Raw genomic sequence first — 24,182 nt, forward strand, 5'->3', positions numbered from 1 at the left:
ACTATTTCACTTATTTAAACGCCAAAATATTCCTCAAAAAATACAACATCCTCAAAAAAAACACACACCAATGAAAAAACACACACAAATCTACACCTATGCTCCTCTGTCCCTTCTATACTTGACACAATTCTAACAAACTTGCCTCATCAGAGTAGGGCAGATCCAACGCACTAGAAGGGAAACAGGAACCACTCAAGGCAGAAGACAAATAGAAAAGGGGTAAGGAGAGACAAAAACAAAACAAAACAAAACAAAAAAACACACAAAAACAAAACTCTAAAAAATGTAAAACAAACATTTCCTCAATTCATCGTAAAGCTACATGCCCACTACCGCGAGACATCAATATAATGCAGCACAGTACAATAAATTATGTTCCATGTGCCTTATTTAATACAGGAAAATACATTTTTTACACATCTATTATCTTTTTTTAGACCATCAGAAAACTTAAAATTGAAATGTAAAGATAAATATGCTTCAGTTAGCTGGAAATTGGAAATGTGTGGAACATCTGTCCCCCACCAATGTCAGGTAAGAGGGCTACTACAGTGAGAGCACAGAGGCTGGGTAATAAAGCAGAGGGTGAGCCACTCTGAACTGCACAAATAAATTTATGAATTTAACAATTAAAAGACTCTTAGGCCATGCAACTTAACACCAAAAAACTCAAACAATCCAATTTAAAAATGGGCAAAGGACTTGAATAGATATTTCTCCCAGGACATATGAAAAGATACTCAACATCTCTAATCATCAGAGAAATGCAAATTAAAACCATAATGAGATATCACTTCACACCTGTCAGAATGGCTATCATCAATAAATCAACAAGTGTTGGCAAGGATGTGGAGAAAAGGGAACCCTCATGCACTGTTGGTAGGAATTCAAATTAATGCAGCTGCTATGGAAAACAGTATGGAGGTTCCTCAAAAATTAAAAATGGAACAGCAATTCCACTTCTAGGTATTACCCAAAGAAATCCAAAACACGAATTCAAAAAGATATATGCATCCCTATGTTCACTGCAGCATTATTTACAATAGCCAAGATATGGAAGCAACCCAAGTGCCCATCAATAGAGGAGTGGATAAAGAAGATGTGGTACATACATATAATGGAATATTACTCAGCCATAAAAAATAATGAAATCTTACCAATTATGACAGCATGAATGAACCTAGAGTATTATGCTAAGTGAAATAAGTCAGACAGAGAAAGACAAATATGATACGCTTTCACTTACATGTGGAACCTAAAAAAATAAACAGAAAGAGACTGATAGATACAGAGAACAAAATGATAGTTGCCAAGAGAGGGGGGTTGGGAGACTGAATGAAAAAAGTAAAGGGATTAAGAAGTATAAATTGGTAATTACAGAACTGGCATGGGGATGTAAAGTACAACATAGGGAATATAGTCTACAATATTGTAATAAGTATGTATGGTGCCTCTTGGGTACTAGATTTATTGGGGGATCACAAATTATGTAAGTATCTAACCTTTATGATATATACCTGAAACTGATGCAATATTGAATGTCAATTGTAATTGAAAAAGGTAAAAAAAAAAAGACTCAGGCACATTGCAAACAGTATCTGTTCACCAGAGTACAAAGAACCTTTAGCACTAACCATAATAAAAACAAATGGAGAAAGTACAAGTATTATTTGGAGTTTTCACCAATGGTACACTAATAGCCCTTGTTACCTGGGTAAAAGAAGTTTAGATGGAAAAAACAGAAATGATGAAATGAAGGTGGTGAATAGAGCAAGGCCACTAAAGAAACAAAAGGAATCAGAACTAGCTGATAGATGAGAAACTTATGCTGATGGTTGAAGAAGAGAGCAACTAATAGGGATGACTCGAAGTACTTCAGAAATTGTCTGGTTTACATACACTCAAGCTTAACTTGTTCTTGCTTTTCTTGTTGTGCAAGGCGAGCTGCAACTTCTTCAGGTGGTCGCTCCCTTACAGAAGTTGAGGATGCTTCCTCTTGCAGCAAAAGTAGAGAGGAAATCAAATTTCAGCATAGAATTTCGAAAGCTCAGAGGGATATAAAAATACCATCGTTTTACTTGCCAGCTATATCAACTGAGAGCATCATTCAATGACTCCAACATGAAGAAATAAGAAATCAGTTCTTAGACTCCTTGTTTTCAAAGATTTATTCAGACTTTGAAATTGTAAAAATTACCTAAGCAAGTCTGCAGACTTAAAATCAATATAAATGTGTACTTACATAGTATCTAGGGGTTGTCTAGGTATTAAATAGTTCTGATGAGCATATCTTTTGTAAAACCACAATATAAATAATTAAAACTACCTGAAGTTGCAGACTTGGGTTTTCCTTCATCAATGTGAGGGTGACCAGTTTTTATAGATTCCTCATGCTGAACCGCAGGGGCTGGGACCGACAGTGTATCACCTGCTGCAGAAATAATTTTGGCTGCCTCTGTCGATGCTGTAAATATGTTACTCATGGTATTTATAGTTTCCCGGAATAACAGACTACACAGGTATCCACTACTACTACCACCCTTAAAAACACAAATGGATGTGCCGCCACTATTCAAACACACAAATACACAGGGGCACTGTCCATCACATACCCAAACCCACAAGATACAACACCTAGGAAACACTAGAGAAAAGAGTCTTGCCAGCCTCCACCTGCAGTTTAACCATCATTATGCTCAAGCAGGTATCTAGTAACAGTACTAAGTGCACTAAATATCAACATATGAGAGACATACATAAGATTTACACAACATGGGAAAATAATAACAAAGGAAAAAAGAGCCTATAATGAAGAAGCAGACAAAAGAAAGTAACTAACCAAAAAATCATTTTTAATTGAAGAGTGGCAGAGATGAAACAAGAGGTGTGAGCAAGAACAAGATGAACATTTTAAACACAAGAAGATCACAGTAAAGATAGTGAATTAGTGAAGAACAGAACTCTGTTAAAATTATTTCATAGACATATTTTTAAAGAAAGTTGAAAAAACTCAAGCGCTCATAAGTTATAAATAAAAGTGAAGAGAAAATGAGTAATTATAGAGGTGGAATAAAAGGGAAAAGAGCAACAAAATGGAGAAAAAATTTTTAAAGAACTGAAGGTCCCATTTAAGAGATAAAGCTGGATTATCACAAAATCCATTAGCCTCCTGCTCTCCATTGGACCCTTGTGTATTCTCCACAGTAGTGATCTTATTAAAATAAAAATCAGATATCAGTCACCTGGCTCAGAACTCTCCCAAGGACTTCCCATCCCACTCAGATATAAAGCAAAATTCTTTTTTTTTTTTTAAAGCAAATTCTTATGACGGCCTCCAGGACTGCCACAGTAGGCTTTCTGCTCCCTTGCTGGCCTCATTTGCTAGTGTTCTCTTGTTCCACACTCCAGCTTCATCTGCTCCTTGCTGGAAAGTGTCAAACCCTTGCACTAGCTAATCCCTCTACCTGAGATGCCTTTCCCCGTCAAGACTTCTATGACTCACTTCCTCATCTCTTAGCCTTAGCTCAAAGGAAACCTTCCAGGCGAGCCTTTCCTTACTGACTCCATTAGAACTGCAATATTCCCTCCCACACTTACTTACCACTAACATCCTATATATACATTTTATTCATGTATTTAATATATGATCTCCCTCCCCTCATCCCACTAAGGAATATTCCCAGAGTTTGTATTTGTTAGTTTTTACTATTTATTCATTGCTATATCCCCAGTACCTAGAAGACTGCTTGGCACATAGTAGTGAATATTTGCCAAATGGAAAAAAGTCAACTGATTTAATTGAGGACAGAGGGGACTAAGGAGTTCAAACATAACTAACCTGACTCTAACCTGTTCAGTAACCCATTTGAAGTGTATCACTGAACAGGTTAGAGTTAGGTTCAGTGCTGTACATTAAGGTGGGATTATTAATAAATCATGATGGCAAAAAATATCTACAGATCTAAACTAGATCAGACACTTTAATCACTAAGAATAGAGAGGAGGAAAAAACTAGTGAACAGGAAAAAAATAGGTGCAAAAAGAGAATATGTAAATCTGAGGGGGAAAGCTAGAAGTCAGAAGGAAAAAATATAAAAGAAAAAATAAAGTCTGTTGCAGATGAGACAATTCTTGCCATTACCCTCACTGAGCAGCTATTCATAATAAAGCCCAATTCCATATCCCTCCCAACCTCTCAACCCCTAAAATGAGAGTCCTTCATGCAGAAGGGCCGCCCTCTTAACCACGGGTACAAATACATTAAAACAATTCATTTACCCATAATTTCAAAAGAATGACTATAAACATAGGTACCTGTTGAAGCTGGAGTGTCGCCCTTTTGTCTTTGGAGCTGTGAGGCAGGCAGTTTAGATTCTTTCATTACCTCTGATACACTGGAGATTTTTAGTGGACCAGACTCAATCTTGGAAATGAAAAACATTTAACATTTCGGATATAACACTGTTTATTCAAAAAGGTATCATACAGTAACATGTATTATTTCAACAATCAAGTCTTTTAGGCTTTTAACATACAGTTAGCACTTTACAACATAATGTTTTATTAACCATATTAAGAGAAGCCTTCATATTAGAAGAATGCAGTTCAAAAATTTCATTCCAAAGGATTAATAGTATCAAAGACTTCTCTTAGGGCAACTAATAAAGTACATGATGTATGAGTCTACCTTTAAATACCACTCTTTTTACATATACAATATTAAGAAGATTATTTCCATATGCTTCCTAAATCATGTGTTATCTTCTGTATACATTCAGTTAGAAACAAGTGATTTTTATAGGCTCTGAGTAAAAATGAAAATTAGCTTTTTATATCTTTAATCTCCAGGATTCATGCAACTACATACTATAATATATAATCTAATTGTCATGCCTCTCTCTCAATTACCACCTGCGGTTAGTTTAAGGCACTGTTCATTAATAGGACTGCCAGATGATGTGCTAGAGAAAATTACTGAGTAATAGCAATATTTTCATTTACCACCTATGTTGTCTCACTTTTTGCCAGAACTTGGTAGGCAGTGGGACTCAGATATCCCAAAGATGACTACTCAAACAAAGCAGAAGTGGTCCTGAACTTTATCACTACCAGAAATTAAACATATATGTATTTTATTTTTATTAAAATTTTATTTTTTAAATCACGAAATACACACTCACTATGACAAGCAAAGTAATATCAAGATAAAGCAATAGTTTTAATTTGCCTCTCTATTGCTCCTTTCCTTTCTGGCACTCTCATGTTGCTACTGCTAATAGCTGAACTCAACCCTCCCCACACCCGCACCCTGAGCAGAAGTTCAGGCATATACACACACACAAATTCTCATTTCTTTAAACTAAAATAGGGTTATATTACACAAATTACCATGTAACTTGCTCTTTTCTCATTTAACAATATATCATGGACATTCTCTTCCAAGTCAAGAAATTATTTCTTGTTGTATAATATCCTAATTTAACTGCATACCCTAATGTAGTTGCAAAACCCATAATTTGGCCAATTACTCCCCTATTTTTGGTCATTCAAGTTGTTTTCTGTTTTGTTTTGTTAAACATCCTTATCCATATAATTGAAAAGCACTATAGAGTGGTATCTGTAAGAGAGTTTGCCAAGAGAAATTGCTGGGTCAAAGGGATTGAATATTTTCAACATATATTAACAGATCACTTTCATATATGATTCTAGAAACTCATACTCTCACAATAAATGTGCTTGTGTATGAATATGATCTATTTCTAGACTTATTCTTTTCTAAAAAATATTTTTATTTATTTAAGAGAGGAAGGGAGAGGAAGAGAGAGATAGAAACATCAATGACAAGAGAGAATCATTGATTGGCTGCCTTCTGCACGCCTCTACTGGAGATTGAGCCCACAAACCCAGGCATGTGCCCTTGACCGGAATCGAACCCGATACCCTTCAGTCCACAGACCGACACTCTATCCACTGAGCAAAACCAGCCAGGGCATAGCCTTATTTGTTCTATCTCTAATTTCTAATCCTGTGTCAAAGCCTTATTGTTAAGAAAAAAAAAAAAAAAGAAGAAAAAAAAAACCTTATTGTTTTATTAAAGAAGGATTATAACAAAGTTATTATCTGGAAAAGCAAGTATCATCTGATACTTTTCAAAATGTTCTTAGATACATTATTTATCCCTCTATATGAACTAAAATCGTCTTGTCTAATTCTTCAACCTCTAGAAAAATCTATTAGAATTCTATTAGCTATGTGTGTGTGCATGTATATGTACATATATATGTCATCTTCCAACTACATACAAATTTAGGAGAAATTTGAGAGAAATACATAAATTTGAGAGAAATGACATTTTTAACATATGAAGTCTCAACAAAGAATATAACATTTGTCTCCATTTAGGCAAGTCTTATTCCATGTCCATCAAAAAGATTTTAAGTTTATCTTCTCTCAATATTTACTGTCTGTGCATAAATAACCATGTTGGCACTTAAAGGATTCCCATAAAATAACATGTATATTTTTTAAAAGCAGTAAGTTGAGCCTTGGCCAGCATGCTCAGTGGTTAGAACATCGGCCCACAGCACCGAAGGATTGAGGGTTTGATTCCTGGTCAAGGGCACATCCCTGCATTGTGGGTTTAAGGGTTTAATCCACATGGTTGGGACACAATGGAAAAAATATCCTCAGCTGAGGATTAAATAAATAAATAAATAAATAAATAAATAAATAAATAAAAGCAATGCACAACAGTTCAGAATGCTAATAAATGGTAAAAATTTAAAAATAGTCGAAACCGGTTTGGCTCAGTGGATAGAGCGTCAGCCTGCAGACTACAAGGTCCCAGGTTCGATTCCGGTCAAGGGCACGTAACTTGGTTGCGGGCACATCCCCAGAAGGGGGTGTGCAGGAGGCATCTGATCGATGTTTCTCTCTCATCAATGTTTCTAACTCTATCCCTCTCCCTTCCTCTCTGTAAAAAATCAATAAAAAAAAATTTTTTTAAATAAAGACACTAACTGCTATTTTAATTTAGAGGTGAGAAAACTCACTTTGGTCTGTGTAGTGAAGGATGCAGGACTTGAAGAGAACATTAGTAGGCAAAAGAAAGGAAGTAATTCTGGGTAGAAGACCACAATGGCAAAAGTTGTGCAAATAGAAGGGATCTTTGTGTAGTTCTCCACTTTAACCAAGGCCCTTGGAACAGTACCTGGGTACATAATAAGCATTCGACATATATTTGCTGAATAAGAATGGAAAGCACAGGCATATTTATGAAGTAAATTGGCATGAAGCCAAGGACCATTCAGAGATAAGGTCCGAAAGGCAAATGAAAGCCAGACTGGCAAACGTATCAAATGTCAACCTAGGAACTAGTAAAAACCACCAACTACAGAATAAAGGAAGTGATGACCAGCTCTTAGGCTAACAGTTAACCACTCTTGGATCCACTTTCCTTATTCAGAACATGAGACAATTTCTAAAGTCTCTAGTTTTTACATTCTGTGATCTTATCTTTTAAACAATAGAAAATGTACAAAAGTTCCTGATAAGTGAGCTCATAAAAATTTAGCACTTATAAGATTATAAAATTTAGCACATTATAGCACTTATAAGATTCTCTGATATTGATATATGGATAGCCTAGATCCGTGGTCGGCAAACTGCGGCTCGCGAGCCACATGCGACTCTTTGGCCCCTTGAGTGTGGCTCTTCCACGAAATATCATGGCCTGGGAGAGTTTATTTTGAAGAAGTGGCGTTAGAAGAAGTTTAAATTTTAAAAATTTGGCTCTCAAAAGAAATTTCAATCATTGTACTGTTGATATTTGGCTCTGTTGACTAATGAGTTTGCCTACCACTGGCCTAGATTATGTTAGGAGAGATCTGGGGGATGGAGACTGGGAGAAGAATGGAAAAGGCTGTGTGTGTCCTAGCTGTTTTTGCTCAGTAGTTATAGCGCCAGCCTAAGGACTGAAGGGTCGCAGGTTTGATTCGGATCAAGGCCATGGATCCCTGGCCCTGGTCAGGGCATGTGTGGGAGGCAATCAATCAATGTCTCTCTCTCACATCAATGTTTCCCTCTCTCTTTCCCCATCCCTTCCACTCGCTCTAAAAATCAATGGAAAAAAATATCCTCTGGGTGAGGATTAACAAAACAAAACAGAAAGAAAAGACTGTGTAGGAGGAGAGGAACTAAGCTAGTCTGTAAAATCATCTGCATATCTATACTAATAAAAGGATAATATGCTAATTAGGCCAGGAGACCTTCCAGACGTCCTTCCTGACAAAGCCATGATGGTGGGGCCCGAAACAGAGGCAGGTTAGGGGCAATCAGGCCAGCGGGAAGAGGGGAGGCAGTTGGGGCAAGCAGACTAGCAGGGGGGGCAGTTGGGGGCGAGCAGGCTGGCAGGGTAGAAAGTTGGGGGCGAGCAGGCCAGCGGGGCGGGGGGGGGGGCGCCACAGTTGGGGGCAAGCAGGCTGGCAGGGGTGGGCAGTTGGGGCAATCAGGCCAGCAGAGGGGAGGGCAGTTGAGGGCAAGCAGGCCGGCGGGGGGAAGGGGGACAGTGGGGGGCAAGCAGGTTGGCGGCAGGGGGGCAGTTGGGGGATCAGGCCCACAGGGGGTGCAGTTGGGGGCGAGCAGGCCGGCAAGGGGGGCGGCGCAGTTGGGGGCGAGCAGGCCAGCAGGGGGGGCAGTTGGGGGTGAGCAGGCTGGCGGGGGAGCAGTTGGGGGCAATCAGGCCAGCGGTGGGGTGGGGGGGCAGTTGGGAGCTGATCAGGCCGGCAAGGGGGTGCAGTTGGGGGTGAGCAGACCGGCAAGGGGGGGGGGCAGTTGGGGGCGAGCAGGCCGGCTAGGGGGAGCAGTTGGGACAATCAGGCTTGCGGGGGGGGGGGGGCAGTTAGGGGCAAGCAGGCAAGCAGGCCAGCAGGGGGGACAGTTGGGGGCAATCAGGCTGGCAGTGGTGGGGCAGTAAGGAGTGATCAGGCTGGAAAGGGGAGTAGTTGGGGGCGATCAGGCCAGCAGGCAGCGTGGTTAGAGGTGATCAAGCAGGCAGGCAGGTGAGCGGTTAGGAGCCAGTGGTCTCGAATTGCGAGAGGGATGTCCGACTGCCCCGAGGGGTCCCAGATTGGAGAGGGTGCAGGCCAGGCTGAGGGACACCCCCCCCCCCCCGCAATGTGCACGAATTTCGTGCACCGGGCCACTAGTGAAATGATAAAGGTCAGAATTGGGATAAGGATACTAGTAATGCAAGAAAGAGAATAAATATCAGAGATTATACACAATAGAATAGCTAATAAAATATAGGCAACTATGGAAATGAATCCAAGAATTCTAACCTATCTACCGGATGGCATGGTACTATCCTTAACACAAATAAAGCAAATTGGGAAGTGTGTAAGTTTTGAGGTGGTCCAACATGGACCTGCTAAGTTATCCTAGTGGAAATGTTCAGAGGAGTAGCTAAAGGACTGAGAAAAAGTCAAGGTTATTATTGAGAGAGATAAAAATGTCACCTACAAAGAATGACACTTAAAGTCACATGAAGTGAGAAAAGAACAGTTCTATGAGCTATTCAGCCTGACTCCATGCTCCTAGAATTGCTTCCAGCTATTTCTCCTGGGTCATGGAGCTTAACATGGACTGAGGATTTTAGAATGAATCCACAGGATTCTGGTCCTTGATTATTGGAGATGCAAGACTATCTCCCTCAGGCAGCATAGACATTTTAAAGTTCATACAAAGAATAAATGATGTAGAAGACTAAACAAGAACATTTTGAAAAAGCATGTTTGGGGGCTGGGGATTGTCAGAGGATACTTGCTTTTCTAAATATTAACTTTGTTACAGGATTGGTCTCTACACCATGCTAGATACTGGAGAAGAGAAGTCCACCCAGCTTCTATGAATAAACTGATCAGCCATGTCCAGCCTCACAGCACAAAGAAATACCCAATATTAAATCACCAAATATCCACACTCTCTTTTGTAAATCTTTTTCAAGCAACTGTTTGGATGAAAATACATTTAAGATTTTTTTTTTTAAGCTTGATAGGGGAAAACAAGGGTGAAACTCTGAAGAATATGTACAAAGTCCAAGGAATGCCAGTAATGAAGAACCAATTAGTATGTAGCTGAAAATTCTGACTCTGATTTGTGGCCTACAAGGAGCCATTACTAACAAAAACATTTGGGTTCTGGGTCAGGAACATTCTACGTTGGTCTTCAGTAGTGTAAGTCAGTGCTTGACAGCAGCAATGGTGTGGGTTGACACGGACCCCCTCAGTTCACAGGAAAGCCAGGGTACCTCTACCGGAGCTGGCTCTTCCATTTACCTGCATGTGCCAACCAATTATTTCCTATATGGTGTATACTAAGTGGGAGCACTTATGGGACTTCAAAGGGATAAAAATCCAACACTACAGATTAATATTTTAAAAACCTGACAAACACATCTACTGAATTATACATGCAAGATCTACTGAATTATACATGCAAGATACTTTCAAGATTAAAACAACCTGCTTTTAAAAGTATGCCATAGGGTAAATTGAAGTAATATTTAAAATGCTTACCGGCTTCTTTGACAATGAAATACTATAAGGTGAGGAACCAAGAACCGTCTCAAAGAGCTTGTCTGAGTAAGGTATGGTTTTCTCTACACTTTCTCGGAAATGAGAATCCAATTTGGCATACAGGATAGTGCCACCAATACCTCCACCAACAAACAAAAGACCAGCCCCAGCAATTTTGGCAGGAGACAACCTAAGTGAAAGAAATAGGAACACATTTATATTTCTTGGCTCTCCTAACTTTATGCAAAGACCTGGAATCTCTACCACTGCTTCAGATCACAGCAAGTTTATTAGCGCAGCTGCACATCACCTTTCCCTGTTTTTTTTAAACATGTTCACAATAGAAAACCACATTTATTTATGAGTAACTAAAAAAAAGTAAAATACAGTAATAGCTAGGATAGGTAGCTATGAAGCAATCTACCCTTTAACACTTAACATTCAAGATGTTCACAATCATGAAATTTCTTTTGAACCCAAAAAAGAACTATCACTAAATTTCAAATTTCCTCTTCCCTTAATCAAACATTTCTGTAAATATAATAAACCATTTATAAAAGTAAGATGATACAAACAAACAAACATAACTAACAAACACTGTTTAAATTACAATGTGCTGAGTTCTGGATATAAATCTATTTGCCATAGCGTGGAAGACAGCACAGGAGGGGGGAGCTTCTACCTTGAATGCCACCCAATTACCAAAGAACCAAAAAGAGAATCGTAACAAACTTTCACCTACAAATACCAATGACCCAAAGATATTACAGTAAAGCTTCAGTGTTCGTACCCCTTAACAAAAAGATTCAAGCAGCTATTCCCATAATCAAGGAAACACACACACACACACACACACACACACACACACACACACACACATCTTAGCATACAGTTAAAAGTCTGTTTACAGTGAGACATACTACATACCCAGAACTGCCTGCAGTAGAGTATCTACGGCATGGTCGTAAGGGACGGAGGATAAACTTCCCACAGAGACAACTCTAGAGAGGAAGAAGGAAACATCAGAACCAATACAGTTAAAGGAATGTGGAAAGCTTTTAGAGTTGGTAACTTAAGAACTAATACTTTTATTACATATGTCTTCTTTAAACAAAAATTATTTTACCTTCAGAAATTAATTTACCATGAAGCAGTTATAGACCCTTAAAAACAATGATGTTTCTTGCACCCCAACGGTCATATAAAATAAATTTTAAGATTTTTTTAAAAGCGATTATCAGACTATGATCAATTAGCACTTTTAATGTTATATATGGTAATTATTTCTTGAGTATAAGTGGGATTTGCCATATGCTCTTTTTTCTTTTTTTTTAATTTCAGAGAGGAAGGGAGAGGGAGACAGAAACATCTAACCTAATAATAGAATAATATGCAAATTAACCCTCACTCCACTATAGAAACCACGCCCACCAGCCAAGCCACGCCCACCAGCCAATCAGGAGCAAATATGCAAATAAACCCAACCAGATGGCTACAGCCAGAGAGAGTGGGAGGGAGGCTTGGGTTTCCCCAGTAACAAAAGAAGCCAAGCTTTCCGCCTCCTGTTGCTGGCCTAAGCCTCCACTCAAGGCTACAAAGTTTCAATTATAGAAGGTGAATTAACTCCAACAGAAATCGCTGCTGGCCACAGAGTGAGCAGCAGGCTTGGCTTTGCTCCAGGCTACAAAGTTTCAATTGTAGAAGGTAAATAAATTTCAGATACCAGGGCCTCCTCTTGGGTCGCCAGGGGGCGTGGCCAGCCTACAAACCACCACAGGCCCCTCGCTCAGGCTGCCCCACGCCCCAAGGGAACCCCCACCCTTCAGGGCAAACCAATCAGCCCCCACCCATGCACCAGGCCTCTATCCTATCTAATAAAAGAGTAATATGCAGATTGACCATCACTGCAACACACAATATAGCTGCCCCCATGTGGTCAAAGATCCTGCCCCCATGTGGACACAAGATGGCCACCACGAGATGGCCAGCAGGAGAGGGCAGTTGGGAGGCACCCAGCCTGCAAGGGAGGGCAGTTGGAGGCGATCAACCCTGCAGGGGAGGGCAGTTAGGGGTGACCAGGCCGGCAGAGGAGGGAAGTTGGAGGCAAACAGGCTGGCTGGGGAGCAGTTAGGCATCAATCAGGCTGGCAGCGGAGTGGTTAGGGGGTGATCAGGCTGGCAGGCAGAAGCGGTTAGGAACAATCAGGAAGGCAGGCAGGTGATCAGTTGGGAGCCAGCAGTCCTGGATTGTGAGAGGGATCCCAGATTGGAGAGGGTGCAGGCTGGGCTGAGGGACACGCCCCCCCCCCTCCGTGCATGAATTTTGTGCACCAGGCCTCTAGTCAACAATGAGAGAGAATCACTGATCAGCTGCCTCCTGGCTGCCCCCTACCAGGGATGGAGCCTGCAACCCCGGCATGTACCCCGACTGGGAATTGAACTAGTGACTTCCTGGTTCATAGGTTGAAACTCAACCACTGAGCCACAACAGCTGGGTTCTCTCTCTATCTCTTAATTAAAAAGAACCTCTGCGCATCTTGGTCGTGGTGTGGCCTCCCACCGTCTCCTCTGCAAATGGGCCTCCTGGCCTAGCGCCCCTCCCCGCCCACCCCCCCCCGCCACCGTGATGGCGCGCCAAGGTTTCCACCAGTCCACAAGCAAGAGCATGGCAGCCATCCCCTCCAGTGCTCACTCGTGTCCACCCAAGACTACTACCGGTGCCACCTGGGTTCCACTTCCAGGAACAGCTCCTGTGGAAGTGCCAAGTACCCTGGGGAAGCCATCCCCCACCACCCGGGTCTCCCCAAAGCCGACCTGGGTCACTGGTGGGCAAGCTTCTTTTTTGGGGAGTCCACTCTCCCATTCATGGCCACAGTGTTGGAGTCCCCAGAGCACTCGGAATCACCCCAGGCCGCCAGCAGCGTAATCATCTGTGACCTGGCTCGTGAAGTCACAACGAAGCAGCCTGGCGGCCAGCCTGGCAAAGCCAATGCTGGCCCCCATCCTGAGTGGCCACCACCAGACTTCCAGAGGCGCTAGGCTCTTTGAGCGCCGCTCCCCCGCCCCCCCCCACCCATCGCCTTCCCTCTCCTCACCCACCTCTGGCAGACTAGGCCGGCTGCAACAAGCAGACGCAGTTGGGTTCTTTTATAGCAAAACAGCAAAACACCAAAAAGGAAGTTGACAGCCCCACTCTTTACTACCCAAGCCACACACAAGCCTGCCTAACACCCCATAACCATGTGCCTTGCACCAAGTGGAAAATAAATGAGAAGCAGCCAGCAAAAAAAAAAAAAAAGAAGAAGAAGAAGAAAGAAAAAGAAAAAAGTGTGTCCTCAGATGAGGATTTCAAAAAAATCTTACCTTACAATAGAGAAACATGCAAATTGACCGCACCTCCGCTATGCCCACGATTGGGCCGGCAGGAGGCTGGGGGCGGGACTCCAGGTGGCATATCCGCCGTTGAGAAGTTCAAGATGGCGGTGCCAAGTGGCCGGGCCCATGCCCCTGCTCCCGGGGGTGCCTGGGGCCATCGGCACCCGGGGGGGGCGTGGCCGGGCCCATGCCGCCACTCCTCGGGGTGCCTGGGGCGATCGTCACCCTGGGGGGGTGTGGCCGGGCCCATGCCGCCACTCCCCGGGTGCCTGGGGCGATCGGCACCCCCGGGGGGCGTGGCCAGGCCCATCGGCACCCCGGGGGGCGTGGCCGGACCCATGCCGCTGCTCCGGGGGTGCCTGGGGCGATGGGCACCCCGGGGGGCGTGGCCGGGCCCATGCCGCCACTCCCCGGGGTGCCTGGGCGATCGGCACCCCGGGGGGCGTGGCTGGGCCCTTCGGCACCCCTGGGGGGCGTAGCCGGGCCCATTCAGCCGCTCCCGGGGGTGCCTGGGGCAATCAGCACCCCGGGGGGCGTGGCCGGGCCCATGCCGCCGCCGCTCCCGGGGTGCCTGGGGCGATCGGCCACCTAGGGGGGCGTGTCCGGGCCCCTCCCGCCCCTCCCGGGGGTCCGGGGGTCCATCGGCCACCTGGGGGGGCGTGGCCCGGCCCCTCCCGCCCCTCCCGGGGGTCCCAGGGGCCGAGGCTTTCCGGGCCTTGGGCACCAGCGGGGAGCCTGCACCGATCGCAGGAAACCACTGGGGGTCGGCTCCTGTGATCGGTAGCAGGGACGCTGGGTGCGGCTAGCCCAAGGCCAGGAAAGCCTGGGGCGGAGGCTTTCCCGGCCTTGGGCACCAGTGGGCAGCCTGCACGGATCGCAGGAAACCACTGGGGGTCGGCTCCTGCGATCCTTAGCAAGGATGTTGGGTGCCACAGAGCCCAAGGCCACCGCCCGGGGCCAAGCCCCGACCCTGAAAAAGGCAGAAGGCGGTGGCCACAGCCAAGGCCTGGGTCCCTGGTGCCGGCAGAAAACTGGTGCAGGCAGCCAGGTGAATGAAGGTCTATTGCACGAATCTTCGTGCAAACGGGCTACTAGTACATTTATAATGAAAACTCAGTTTACTTGTGTATAGAGTGAACTCTCCCATATACTTCTGACCCCCAGCTACTCGGAGCCCCTTTCCACACGCAGCCAATGCTATCCAGATACATTTTGTGCCAGAGAATTCCTGACACACAACCTTTACACAAATGATACAGTTCTGTACAAAAGTTCTTTCAACAATACATATTTGAAATCATCCTATCTATCAATATATGACAATCTGTGGATTTTACAAATTCAGTATTCTACTGTATAGATCAGTGATAGCGAATCTATGACACACGTGTCAGCACTGACACGCGTAGCCATTTCTGATGACACGCGGCCGCATGCCGAGGATGAAACATTTGCTGCTCCTGAGGATGAAACATTTGCGACTAGAGTCTTGGAGTTAGTTTTTTCCTCAAAGTGACACACTACCCGAGTTATGCTCAGTTTTTTGGCGAAGTTTGACACACCAAGCTCAAAAGGTTGCCCATCACTGGTATAGATGCTACTTAATGTAATTAACCAGCCCTCTTTGCATTGACATTGGGTTTTTGTCTTTATTTTTGTTATAATAATTCTGCCTGGGAAACATGATGTCATTTTGGGTCAATTCTTAAAAGTAAAATTTCCAATATTGATAAGTACTGCCAAATTAGTCAAACTAGTCTCTAATAATAATATGAGAATGTTTTCCACAGCCTTCCAACACATTTTCAATGCAGTTTTAATCACAATTTCCTTTACTATGACTTTCTATCTTTTCTTATATTTATGAGCCCTTTTTATTTCCTCTTATGTGAAGTATCAGAGCATATCCTTTTACCACTTTTAAATGAGACTAATCTTTTTCATACTCTTTTAAATGTTCTTTATGTATGAAGAGAAACTAGCCATGTATCTGCTAAATGCAATGTTTTTATCCAGTTTATGATCTGTTTTTTATCTTTGCCTATGGTAGCTTACGCCATGCAAAAAAATTACTTTTATATAGTCAAAACTGTCAATATTTCCTTGTATGCCTTCTGGATTTTCTCATATTCTTAAAAAGCCACCCTCAGATTATACAATAATTCTTCCATAAACTCTTCTACTCAGATGGTTTCATTTTTTTCATATTTAAATCTTTGAACCTAAAGTATAAGGTATAGATTCAATTTTATTTTTTTCCAGATGTCTATTCAGTTGTCCCTAAATCATAGAAAGATAATCCACTATTTCTAATGATTTGAAACGCCACCTTTAAAATATACTAAATTCCTAGATGCATTTAGAGTACCTAATTTGTTTACTTATCTGTTATCTATAACTAATGCCACAATGTATTAACTACTGCATATTAGAATTAGCTTTCAATCTGGTAGGGCTAGTCCTCTCTTTTAATACTATTCTTTTTCAGATTTTTCTGGATTAAAAAGTTTTTTATTGAATTTATTAGGTGACATTGGTTAATAAATCTATATAGGTTTCGGGTGTACAATTCTATAATACATCGTCTGTATATTGTAGTGTGTTTACCATCCCAAGTCAAGTCTCCTGTCGCCATTTATTCCCCTCTTCCCACCCCCCATACCCCTTTCCCTCTGGTAATCACCATACATACCGTTGTGTCTATGAGTTGTTTTATTCTTTGCTAAATTCCTTCACCTTTTTCACCCAGTCCTCTAAACCCCCTTCCCTATGACAGCTGTCAGTCTGTTCTCTGTATCTATGAGTCTGTTTCTATTTTGTTTGTTAGCTTATTTTGTTCATTAGATTCCACATATAAGTGGAATCTGCATTAAAAATGTGTTGGAAGGCTGTGGAAAACATTCTCATATTATTACTAGAGCACAGTTTGATTAATTTGGCAATATTTATCAATACTGCAAATTTTACTTTAAGAATTAAACCAAAATGACATTGTTTCCCAAGCAAAATTACTTATTTTTATAACAAAAATAAAGACAAAAATCCAATGTCCATCCGAATCATATGGTATTTGTCTTTTTCTGACTGGCTTATGTCACTTAGCATAATACTCTCCAGGTCCTTCCATGCTGTTCCAAAAGGCTGCTTCCAAACCTTGGCTACTATAAATAATGCTGTAATGAACAGAGGAGTGCATTTCTGGATTTTTAAAAGCTCGGCTATCAAAATGCTTTCAATGAAATAACACACCTTCAAGTATAAAATGCACCCTGATTTAAAAGGGGTAAAATGTGAACGAACAAATTTATCTTTTATGACCAAAAATGATAGCAATAAAAAGTTTCATACTTCGGTATGAGAAAAAAAGCAGAAATGATTATATCATGACTCAAATTAATAGGATTTTTATCTGAAACTGTGGCTCTTGATTTTTTAAAAAGTATATTCATTAGCCTACCTTCATAGTCTATGTAGCATTTAATATCCTGAATAGATCATTAAAAGTTAGAAAAGTTAAGGCTTTCATGGTTTTATTACACAAGTCAAAGTCCATCGACACCAGTTTAGTTTTGCCTACTTAAAAAAAAGTTTATTATCTTCTAAATCTCTTTTAATCTAGAGGTTTTCCCTCCAATATTTAATTTGTTGAAGAACCTGGGTTGCTTACCTATAGAAATTTCCAGAATGGATTTTGTTCAAGATACAATTTAACATGCGCCTGTCCTCTGTACTTCCTGTAAACTAGTGTTGGATCCAGACACTTACTCAGGCTCAGGTTCACCCTCTGGCAAAGCTTTAGGTGGTATTGTGTTCTTTCATCAGGAGGCACATAATGTCTTGGTTGTCTCTCTTTTTGGATGTTATCAATTGTGTTACTGTACAATGTCTACATTCATTACTTTATTCAAAGTCGCAAAAAGTCTCTAATTCATTATTTTTCATTTATTTGACATTTTTTTTTTTTAGTTAATCTTCATCCAAGGATATTTTTTTCAATTGATTTTTAAAGAGAGTGGAAGGAAGGGAGGGAGGGGGAGAGAGAGAGAGAGACATCAATTGGTTGCCCTGGGGACTGGGGCCACCTGGAGCCGGGGAACTAGCCTACAACCCAGGTACATGCCCTTGACTGAGAATTGAACCCTCAACCTTTCGAACACTAAGCCACATCAGCCTATTATTTAACACTATTTATTTAACACTATTATTTAACACTATTATTTAACAGGGCTATTATTTAACACTAGAGGCTCGGTGCACGAAATTCGTGCATGGGGAGGGGGTGTCCCTCAGCCCAGCCTGCACCCTCTCCAATCTGGGACCCCTAGAGAGATGTCTTGACCACTGTACACCTACCGGGATCGGGCCTAAACGGGCAGTCGGACATCCCTCTCACAATCCAGAACTGCTGGCTCCCAACTGCCTGCCTTCCTGATTGCCCCTAACCACTTCTGCCTGACAGCCTGATCACACCCTAACCCAGTGATGGCGAACCTCTGACACGCGTGTCAGCACTAAATATTTAGTTTTTGGTTTATTAAATACAATTATATATAACAATTATACATTTATGTTATTTAAACTATAAATATCGCGAAATAATGTTTTTTCCTCAAAGTGACACACTACCCGAGTTATGCTCAGTTTTTTGGCGAAGTTTGACACACCAAGCTCAAAAGGTTGCCCATCACTGCCCTAACCACTCCCCTGCCAGCCTGATTGATGCCTAACTGCTCCCCTGCCAGCCTTATTGCCCCTAACTGCCCTCCCCTGCAAGCCTGGTCACCCCTAACTGCCCTCCCCTGAAGGCCTGATCATGCCTAACTGCCCTCCCCTGCAGGCCTGGTCCCCCCCAACTGCTCTCCCCAAGGCCTGGGTCCCCCCCAACCGCCCTTCCCTGCAGGCCTGTTTGCCCCCAACTTCCCTCCTCTGCTGGCCTGTTCACCCCTAACTACCCTCCCCTGCAGGCTTGATCACCCCAACTGCCCTCCCTTGCAGGCCTGGTCCCTCCCAACTGCCCTCCCCTGCTGGCCTGATCACCCACCACTGCCCTCCCTTGCAGGCATGGTCCCTCTCAACTTCCCTCCCCTGCTGACCATCTTGTGGTGGCCTTCTTGTGTCCACTTGGGGGCAGCCATCTTTGACCACATGGGGGTGGCCATCTTGTGTGTTGGAGTGACAGTCAATTTGCATATTACTCTTTTATTAGATAGCACTAGAGACCTGATGCACAACGTTCGTGCATGAGCAGGCCTTCCTTTCCCTGGCTGCCGGCACTGGCTTCCCTCTGCCACCCGGAACCCGGCTTCCCTCCAGCCATCGGCAGGAACCCGGGACCTAGGCTTCTCTCGCAGCCCCAGCTTCGTCCAGGTCATCCGGAAGGAAGCCTGGTCTAATTAGTATATTACGCTTTTATTATTATCTTATCTAATAAAAGAGTAATATGCAGATTGATCATCACTGCAACACACAATATAGCTGCCCCCATGTGGTCAAAGATTCTGCCCCCATGTGGACACAAGATGGCCACTACAAGATGGCCAGCAGGGGAGGGCAGTTGGGAGGCACCCGGCCTGCAAGGGAGGACAGTTGAGAGGGACCAGGCTTGCAAGGGAGGGCAGTTGGAGGTGATCAACCCTGCAGGAGAGGGCAGTTAGGGGTGACCGGGCCGGCAGAGGAGGGCAGTTGGAGGTGATCAACCCTGCAGGAGAGGGCAGTTAGAGGTGACCAGGCTGGCAGAGGAGGGAAGTTGGGGGCAAACAGGCTGGCAGGGGAGCAGTTAAGCATCAACCAGGCTGGCAGTGGAGTGGTTAGGGAGTGATCAGGTTGGCAGGCAGAAGCGGTTAGGGGCAATCAGGAAGGCAGGCAGGCAAGCAGTTGGGAGCCAGCAGTCCTGGATTGTGAGAGGGATGTCCGACTGCCCGTTTAGGCCCAATCCCACCAGGATCGGGCCTAAACAGGCAGTCGGACATCCCTCCAGGAGTCCCAGATTGGAGAGGGTACAGGCTGGGCTGAGGGACAACCCCCCGCCGTGCACGAATTTCGTGCACCGGGCTTCTAGTAGATATGATAAAAGGATAATATGCAAATAGACTGAACCACAGAACAACCTAACAACTAACCAAACAACAGGTCACTATGACATGCACTGACCACCCAGCTGCGAGGGCTGAGGTTCAAGCAGCTGCTGGGGCTTTGTCTGGAAGGACGTCCGGTCTAATTAGCATATTACCCTTTTATTAGTATAGATTATTGTATTATTTTTTCCATAGTTACAACTGTACACCTACTTTTGCCCCTCTCTGTATATTGTATGTTGGTTATACGGGCAACAGATAACTTGTCTCTTTAGTTAACAGGTCTTTAGGCTGAAAGGAAATTGCTTAAGGGAGCTATATCCTAGGAGTCACATTCACATCCAAATGTCTTATTTGCAGAGGAATCTGATTTCGATGACAAGACCCTGATGCTGTGATGGGATGAGATTTTGAAGGGTTTTGAGGTAGGTTGTGAATGTATTTGCAAATTGTAAAGGGCAGGCTATATTATCCAAAAATGACTGCAATAATATTTCCTGTACCACATGCTCTTCCAGAATCCTGCCACTCCTCCAAAGTGAGTTCTATTACCCTTCCCTTGAACAAAGCCAGGACTTGGTTATTAATTTACTAATAGAAGGCACTGAAAGTGCCACTGTGTGACTTCAAAGACTAGAACATAAAGGGGATACAGTTTCTGCCAGCTGTCTCTAATCACATTTGCTCTTGGAACCCAGCACCAAACTGTGAGGAAGCCCAGACACACATACTGGATGTGTAGGTGTTCCAGCCAACAGCCCCAGCTGAGGTGTCAGCTGCAGCCGGTATCAACTGCCAGACACGAGAATGAGGAGGTGTGAGATGACTCCATCCCCAGCTACTGCCTGACTACAACCTCATGAGGGCCACTGAGCCCAGCTGAGCCCAGGAACCCCCAGAACTTAGACAATAAATAAATGTTATTTTACCCCAAGCTCGAGGTAGTTTATGTAGCTATAGCTAATCAGAACACTATCTTTATGAACTCATGAATTCAAACACTTTTGGTGGATTTTAACCAATTGTAATTATTATCCTTTTAAAAACTTAAATTGTCCCATCTTTGGCCAATTAATGCCACTTCAATATATATTACTTTTTATATTAATTATATGTGTATATGTGTGTGTTGTATATACTATCTAATAAAATGGTAATATGCAAATTAACCATCACTCCATCACAAAGATAGTGGCACCAGTCCTCTCAGCCCTGCAGGAGTCCCCCAATCCCGGGGAGGCGGCCGCTAAGAGCGGGCAGCGTGAGCAGATAGGCGTCTGGGCAGCGGGAGCGGAGCGGCCAGGGCCCGCAGAGAGCAATGGTGTACAGGGCTACTAGCATATATATCCTACCTAATAATAGAGTAATATGCAAATTGACCTCACCTTTGCTACGCCTAAGCCACGCCCACCAGCCAATCAGGAGCAAATATGCAAATAAACCCAACCAGATGGCTACAGCCACCGAGAGCGGGAGGGAGGCTTGGGTTTCCCCAGTAACAAAAGAAGCCATCCTGTTGCCGGCCTAAGCCTTCACTCAAGGCTACAAAGTTTCAATTATAGAAGGTGAATTAACTCCAACAGAAATCGCTGCTGGCCACAGAGTGAGCAGCAGGCTTGGCTTTGCTCCAGGCTACAAAGTTTCAATTGTAGAAGGTAAATAAATTCCAGATACCAGGGCCTCCTCTTGGGTCGCCAGGGGGCGTGGCCAGCCTACAAACCACCACAGGCCCCTCGCTCAGGCTGCCCCACGCCCCAAGGGAACCCCCACCCTTCAGGGCAAACCAATCAGCCCCCACCCATGCACCAGGCCTCTATCCTATCTAATAAAAGAGTAATATGCAGATTGGCCATCACTGCAACATACAATATAGCTGCCCCCATGTGGTCAAAGATCCTGCCCCCATGTGGACACAAGATGGCCACCACGAGATGGCCAGCAGGAGAGGGCAGTTGGGAGGCACCCGGCCTGCAAGGGAGGGCAGTTGGAGGCGATCAACCCTGCAGGGGAGGGCAGTTAGGGGTGACCAGTCTGGCAGAGGAGGGAAGTTGGAGGCAAACAGGCTGGCTGGGGAGCAGTTAGGCATCAATCAGGCTGGCAGCGGAGTGGTTAGGGGGTGATCAGGCTGGCAGGCAGAAGCGGTTAGGGGCAATCAGGAAGACGGGCAGGTGATCAGTTGGGAGCCAGCAGTCCTGGATTGTGAGAGGGATGTCCAACTGCCCGTTTAGGCCCTATCTGGGATCGGGCCTAAATGGGCAGTTGGACATCCCTCGAGGGGTCCCAGATTGGAGAGGGTGCAGGCTGGGGTGAGGGACATGCCCCCCCCGTGCATGAATTTCATGCACCGGGCCTTTAGTATACATACATAGTATATATATATATATATATATATATATATATAGAGAGAGAGAGAGAGAGAGAGAGAGAAAGAGAGAGAGAGAGAGAGAGAAAGTAAGTATGTGCGTGTGTGTGTTTAGTCTCTATAACTCAAGCCACCTGCAAATACCTGGTGGCAAGTTGTTTTTTTCCCTGGGTATAGTAAAATTCACTTACAAAAGTCACCATTTTAACTTGGATGCTGTGGCTCAGTTGGTTGAGAATGGCCCCATTAACCAAGAGGTCACCAGTTGTGCCCCACCCAGTTGCTCAGTGGTGAGAGCGTTGGCCAGCAGACCAAAGGGTGGCAGGTTCGATTCCCAGTCAAGACAAGTACTCAGTTGCAGGTTCGATCCCTGGCCAGTCAGAGAGCGTGCAAGAGGCAACCAGTCTATGTGTCTCTCTCACATCAATGTTTCTTTCTCTCCCCCTCCCCCAACTTCCTTCCTCCCACTCTCTCTCTAAATATCAATGGCAAAAAATATCCTCAGGTAAGGATTAAAAAAACATTTTAAAAAGAGGTCCCCCATTGGATTCCAGGTCAGGGCACATGCCAGGGTGCAGGCTCAATCCCCAGTAGGGGTGTCCAGGAGGCAGCCAACCAATTTCTCCCTCTCTCCCTCTCCCATCCGCTCTCTTAAAAATAAATAAACACTTTTTTTTTCAAGCCGCGGTTTTAAAGTGTACTTTCAGTATATTCGCACTGCTATGCAACAATCAAAACCTCTAATTCTAGAACATTTTCATCACTCCAAAAGGAAATTCGTGTGCCAACTACGTAGTCTCTCCATTTCCTCCTCTCTCCATCCACTGACAATCACTACATCTACTTTCTGGCTCTATAGATTTGACTATTTTGGATCTTTTGTATAAATAAAATCATATGTAGCCTTTTGTGCATGGCTTCTTTCACTTGGCATAATGTTTTTAATGTTTATCCTGTTGTGACATGTATCCTGCATATAGATGTACTTAATTTTTTTTTCTTCAACGTAATATTTCATCATATAGATATAACATATTTTGTTTATCCAGACATCAGTTGGACATTTGGGTTGTCTCTATCTTTTGGCTACTGTGAACAGTGCTATGAACATTCATCTGCAATTTTTTATTTGAACACCTGTCTTCAATTCTTTTGGGTAGAACTTCAGTGTCATGGTAATTCTATGTTTAACTGTGTACTATTTTACATTCCCCTGCAGTGTATGAGGGTTACAATTTCTCCACATGCTCACCAACACTTGTTCATCACCTAGTGAGTGCACCTTCTGATGTGCTTATTGACCACTTATATGTCTTCTTTTGATAAACGTCTATATACATAGTGGTAAGAGCTACAAAGTAAAACAAAAGTAGGGCAAGAGGAGAGAGTAGTTAGGTCTGTTTTAGATAGGGAAGATCTTTCTGAAGGAAAGGTGATATTTGAGGAAATATCTGAATGAAGGAAGTAAGCTAAGCAAAGATGTGTAGGAAGACTTCAGGGCAAAAGAAAAGGCAATGGGGCATGTGCTGGATATGCCAGAAAAACAAACTGAGTCAGAGTAGAAAAATGAGATATCCAAAAAGCCAGATCATGAAGGGCCTGGTGGATATAAAGAGTTTAGATTTTTTCTGAATATGATGAGATGTCATTAAAGAGCATGGAATGATTTATATGTTTAAAAGGAAAAAAAGCCTATCCCTGGCCAATTTGGCTCAGACTGAAGGGTCTGCAGATGAAGGGTCGCACGTTTGATTCCTGCTCAAGGGCACATACCTCAGTTGCAGGTTCGATCCCT

The 24,182-nt window shown here is 43.5% G+C and overlaps 1 protein-coding gene and 1 pseudogene across 7 annotated transcripts in view; one reads left to right on the forward strand and one right to left on the reverse strand.

Annotated features, from left to right (window-relative positions):
- Positions 1-24,182, reverse strand: part of IMMT (inner membrane mitochondrial protein) — a 54,778-nt gene that overhangs the window by 26,668 nt on the left and 3,928 nt on the right. Inside the window, exons 2-6 of one of the 6 annotated variants that reach the window (XM_079791833.1) lie at positions 11,505-11,578; positions 10,578-10,767; positions 4,318-4,426; positions 2,330-2,431; positions 1,903-1,998 (exon numbers count right to left, since the gene is read on the reverse strand). In XM_079791833.1, coding sequence (XP_079647959.1) covers positions 1,903-1,998; positions 2,330-2,431; positions 4,318-4,426; positions 10,578-10,767; positions 11,505-11,578 — 571 coding nt within the window. Of the gene's footprint in view, positions 1-1,902; positions 1,999-2,329; positions 2,468-4,317; positions 4,427-10,577; positions 10,768-11,504; positions 11,579-24,182 lie in introns of all 6 variants that reach the window. The other 5 variants (XM_079791832.1, XM_079791831.1, XM_079791836.1 and 2 more) reach the window with 5 other exon arrangements.
- On the forward strand, positions 13,242-13,571 carry LOC307112167 (pancreatic progenitor cell differentiation and proliferation factor-like; annotated as a pseudogene). Its single transcript has one exon. The product of its transcript is annotated as a pancreatic progenitor cell differentiation and proliferation factor-like (transcript).

The sequence above is a fragment of the Cnephaeus nilssonii genome, assembly GCF_951640355.1.
Source record: "Cnephaeus nilssonii genome assembly, chromosome: 15".
Lineage (NCBI taxonomy): Eukaryota > Metazoa > Chordata > Mammalia > Chiroptera > Vespertilionidae > Cnephaeus > Cnephaeus nilssonii.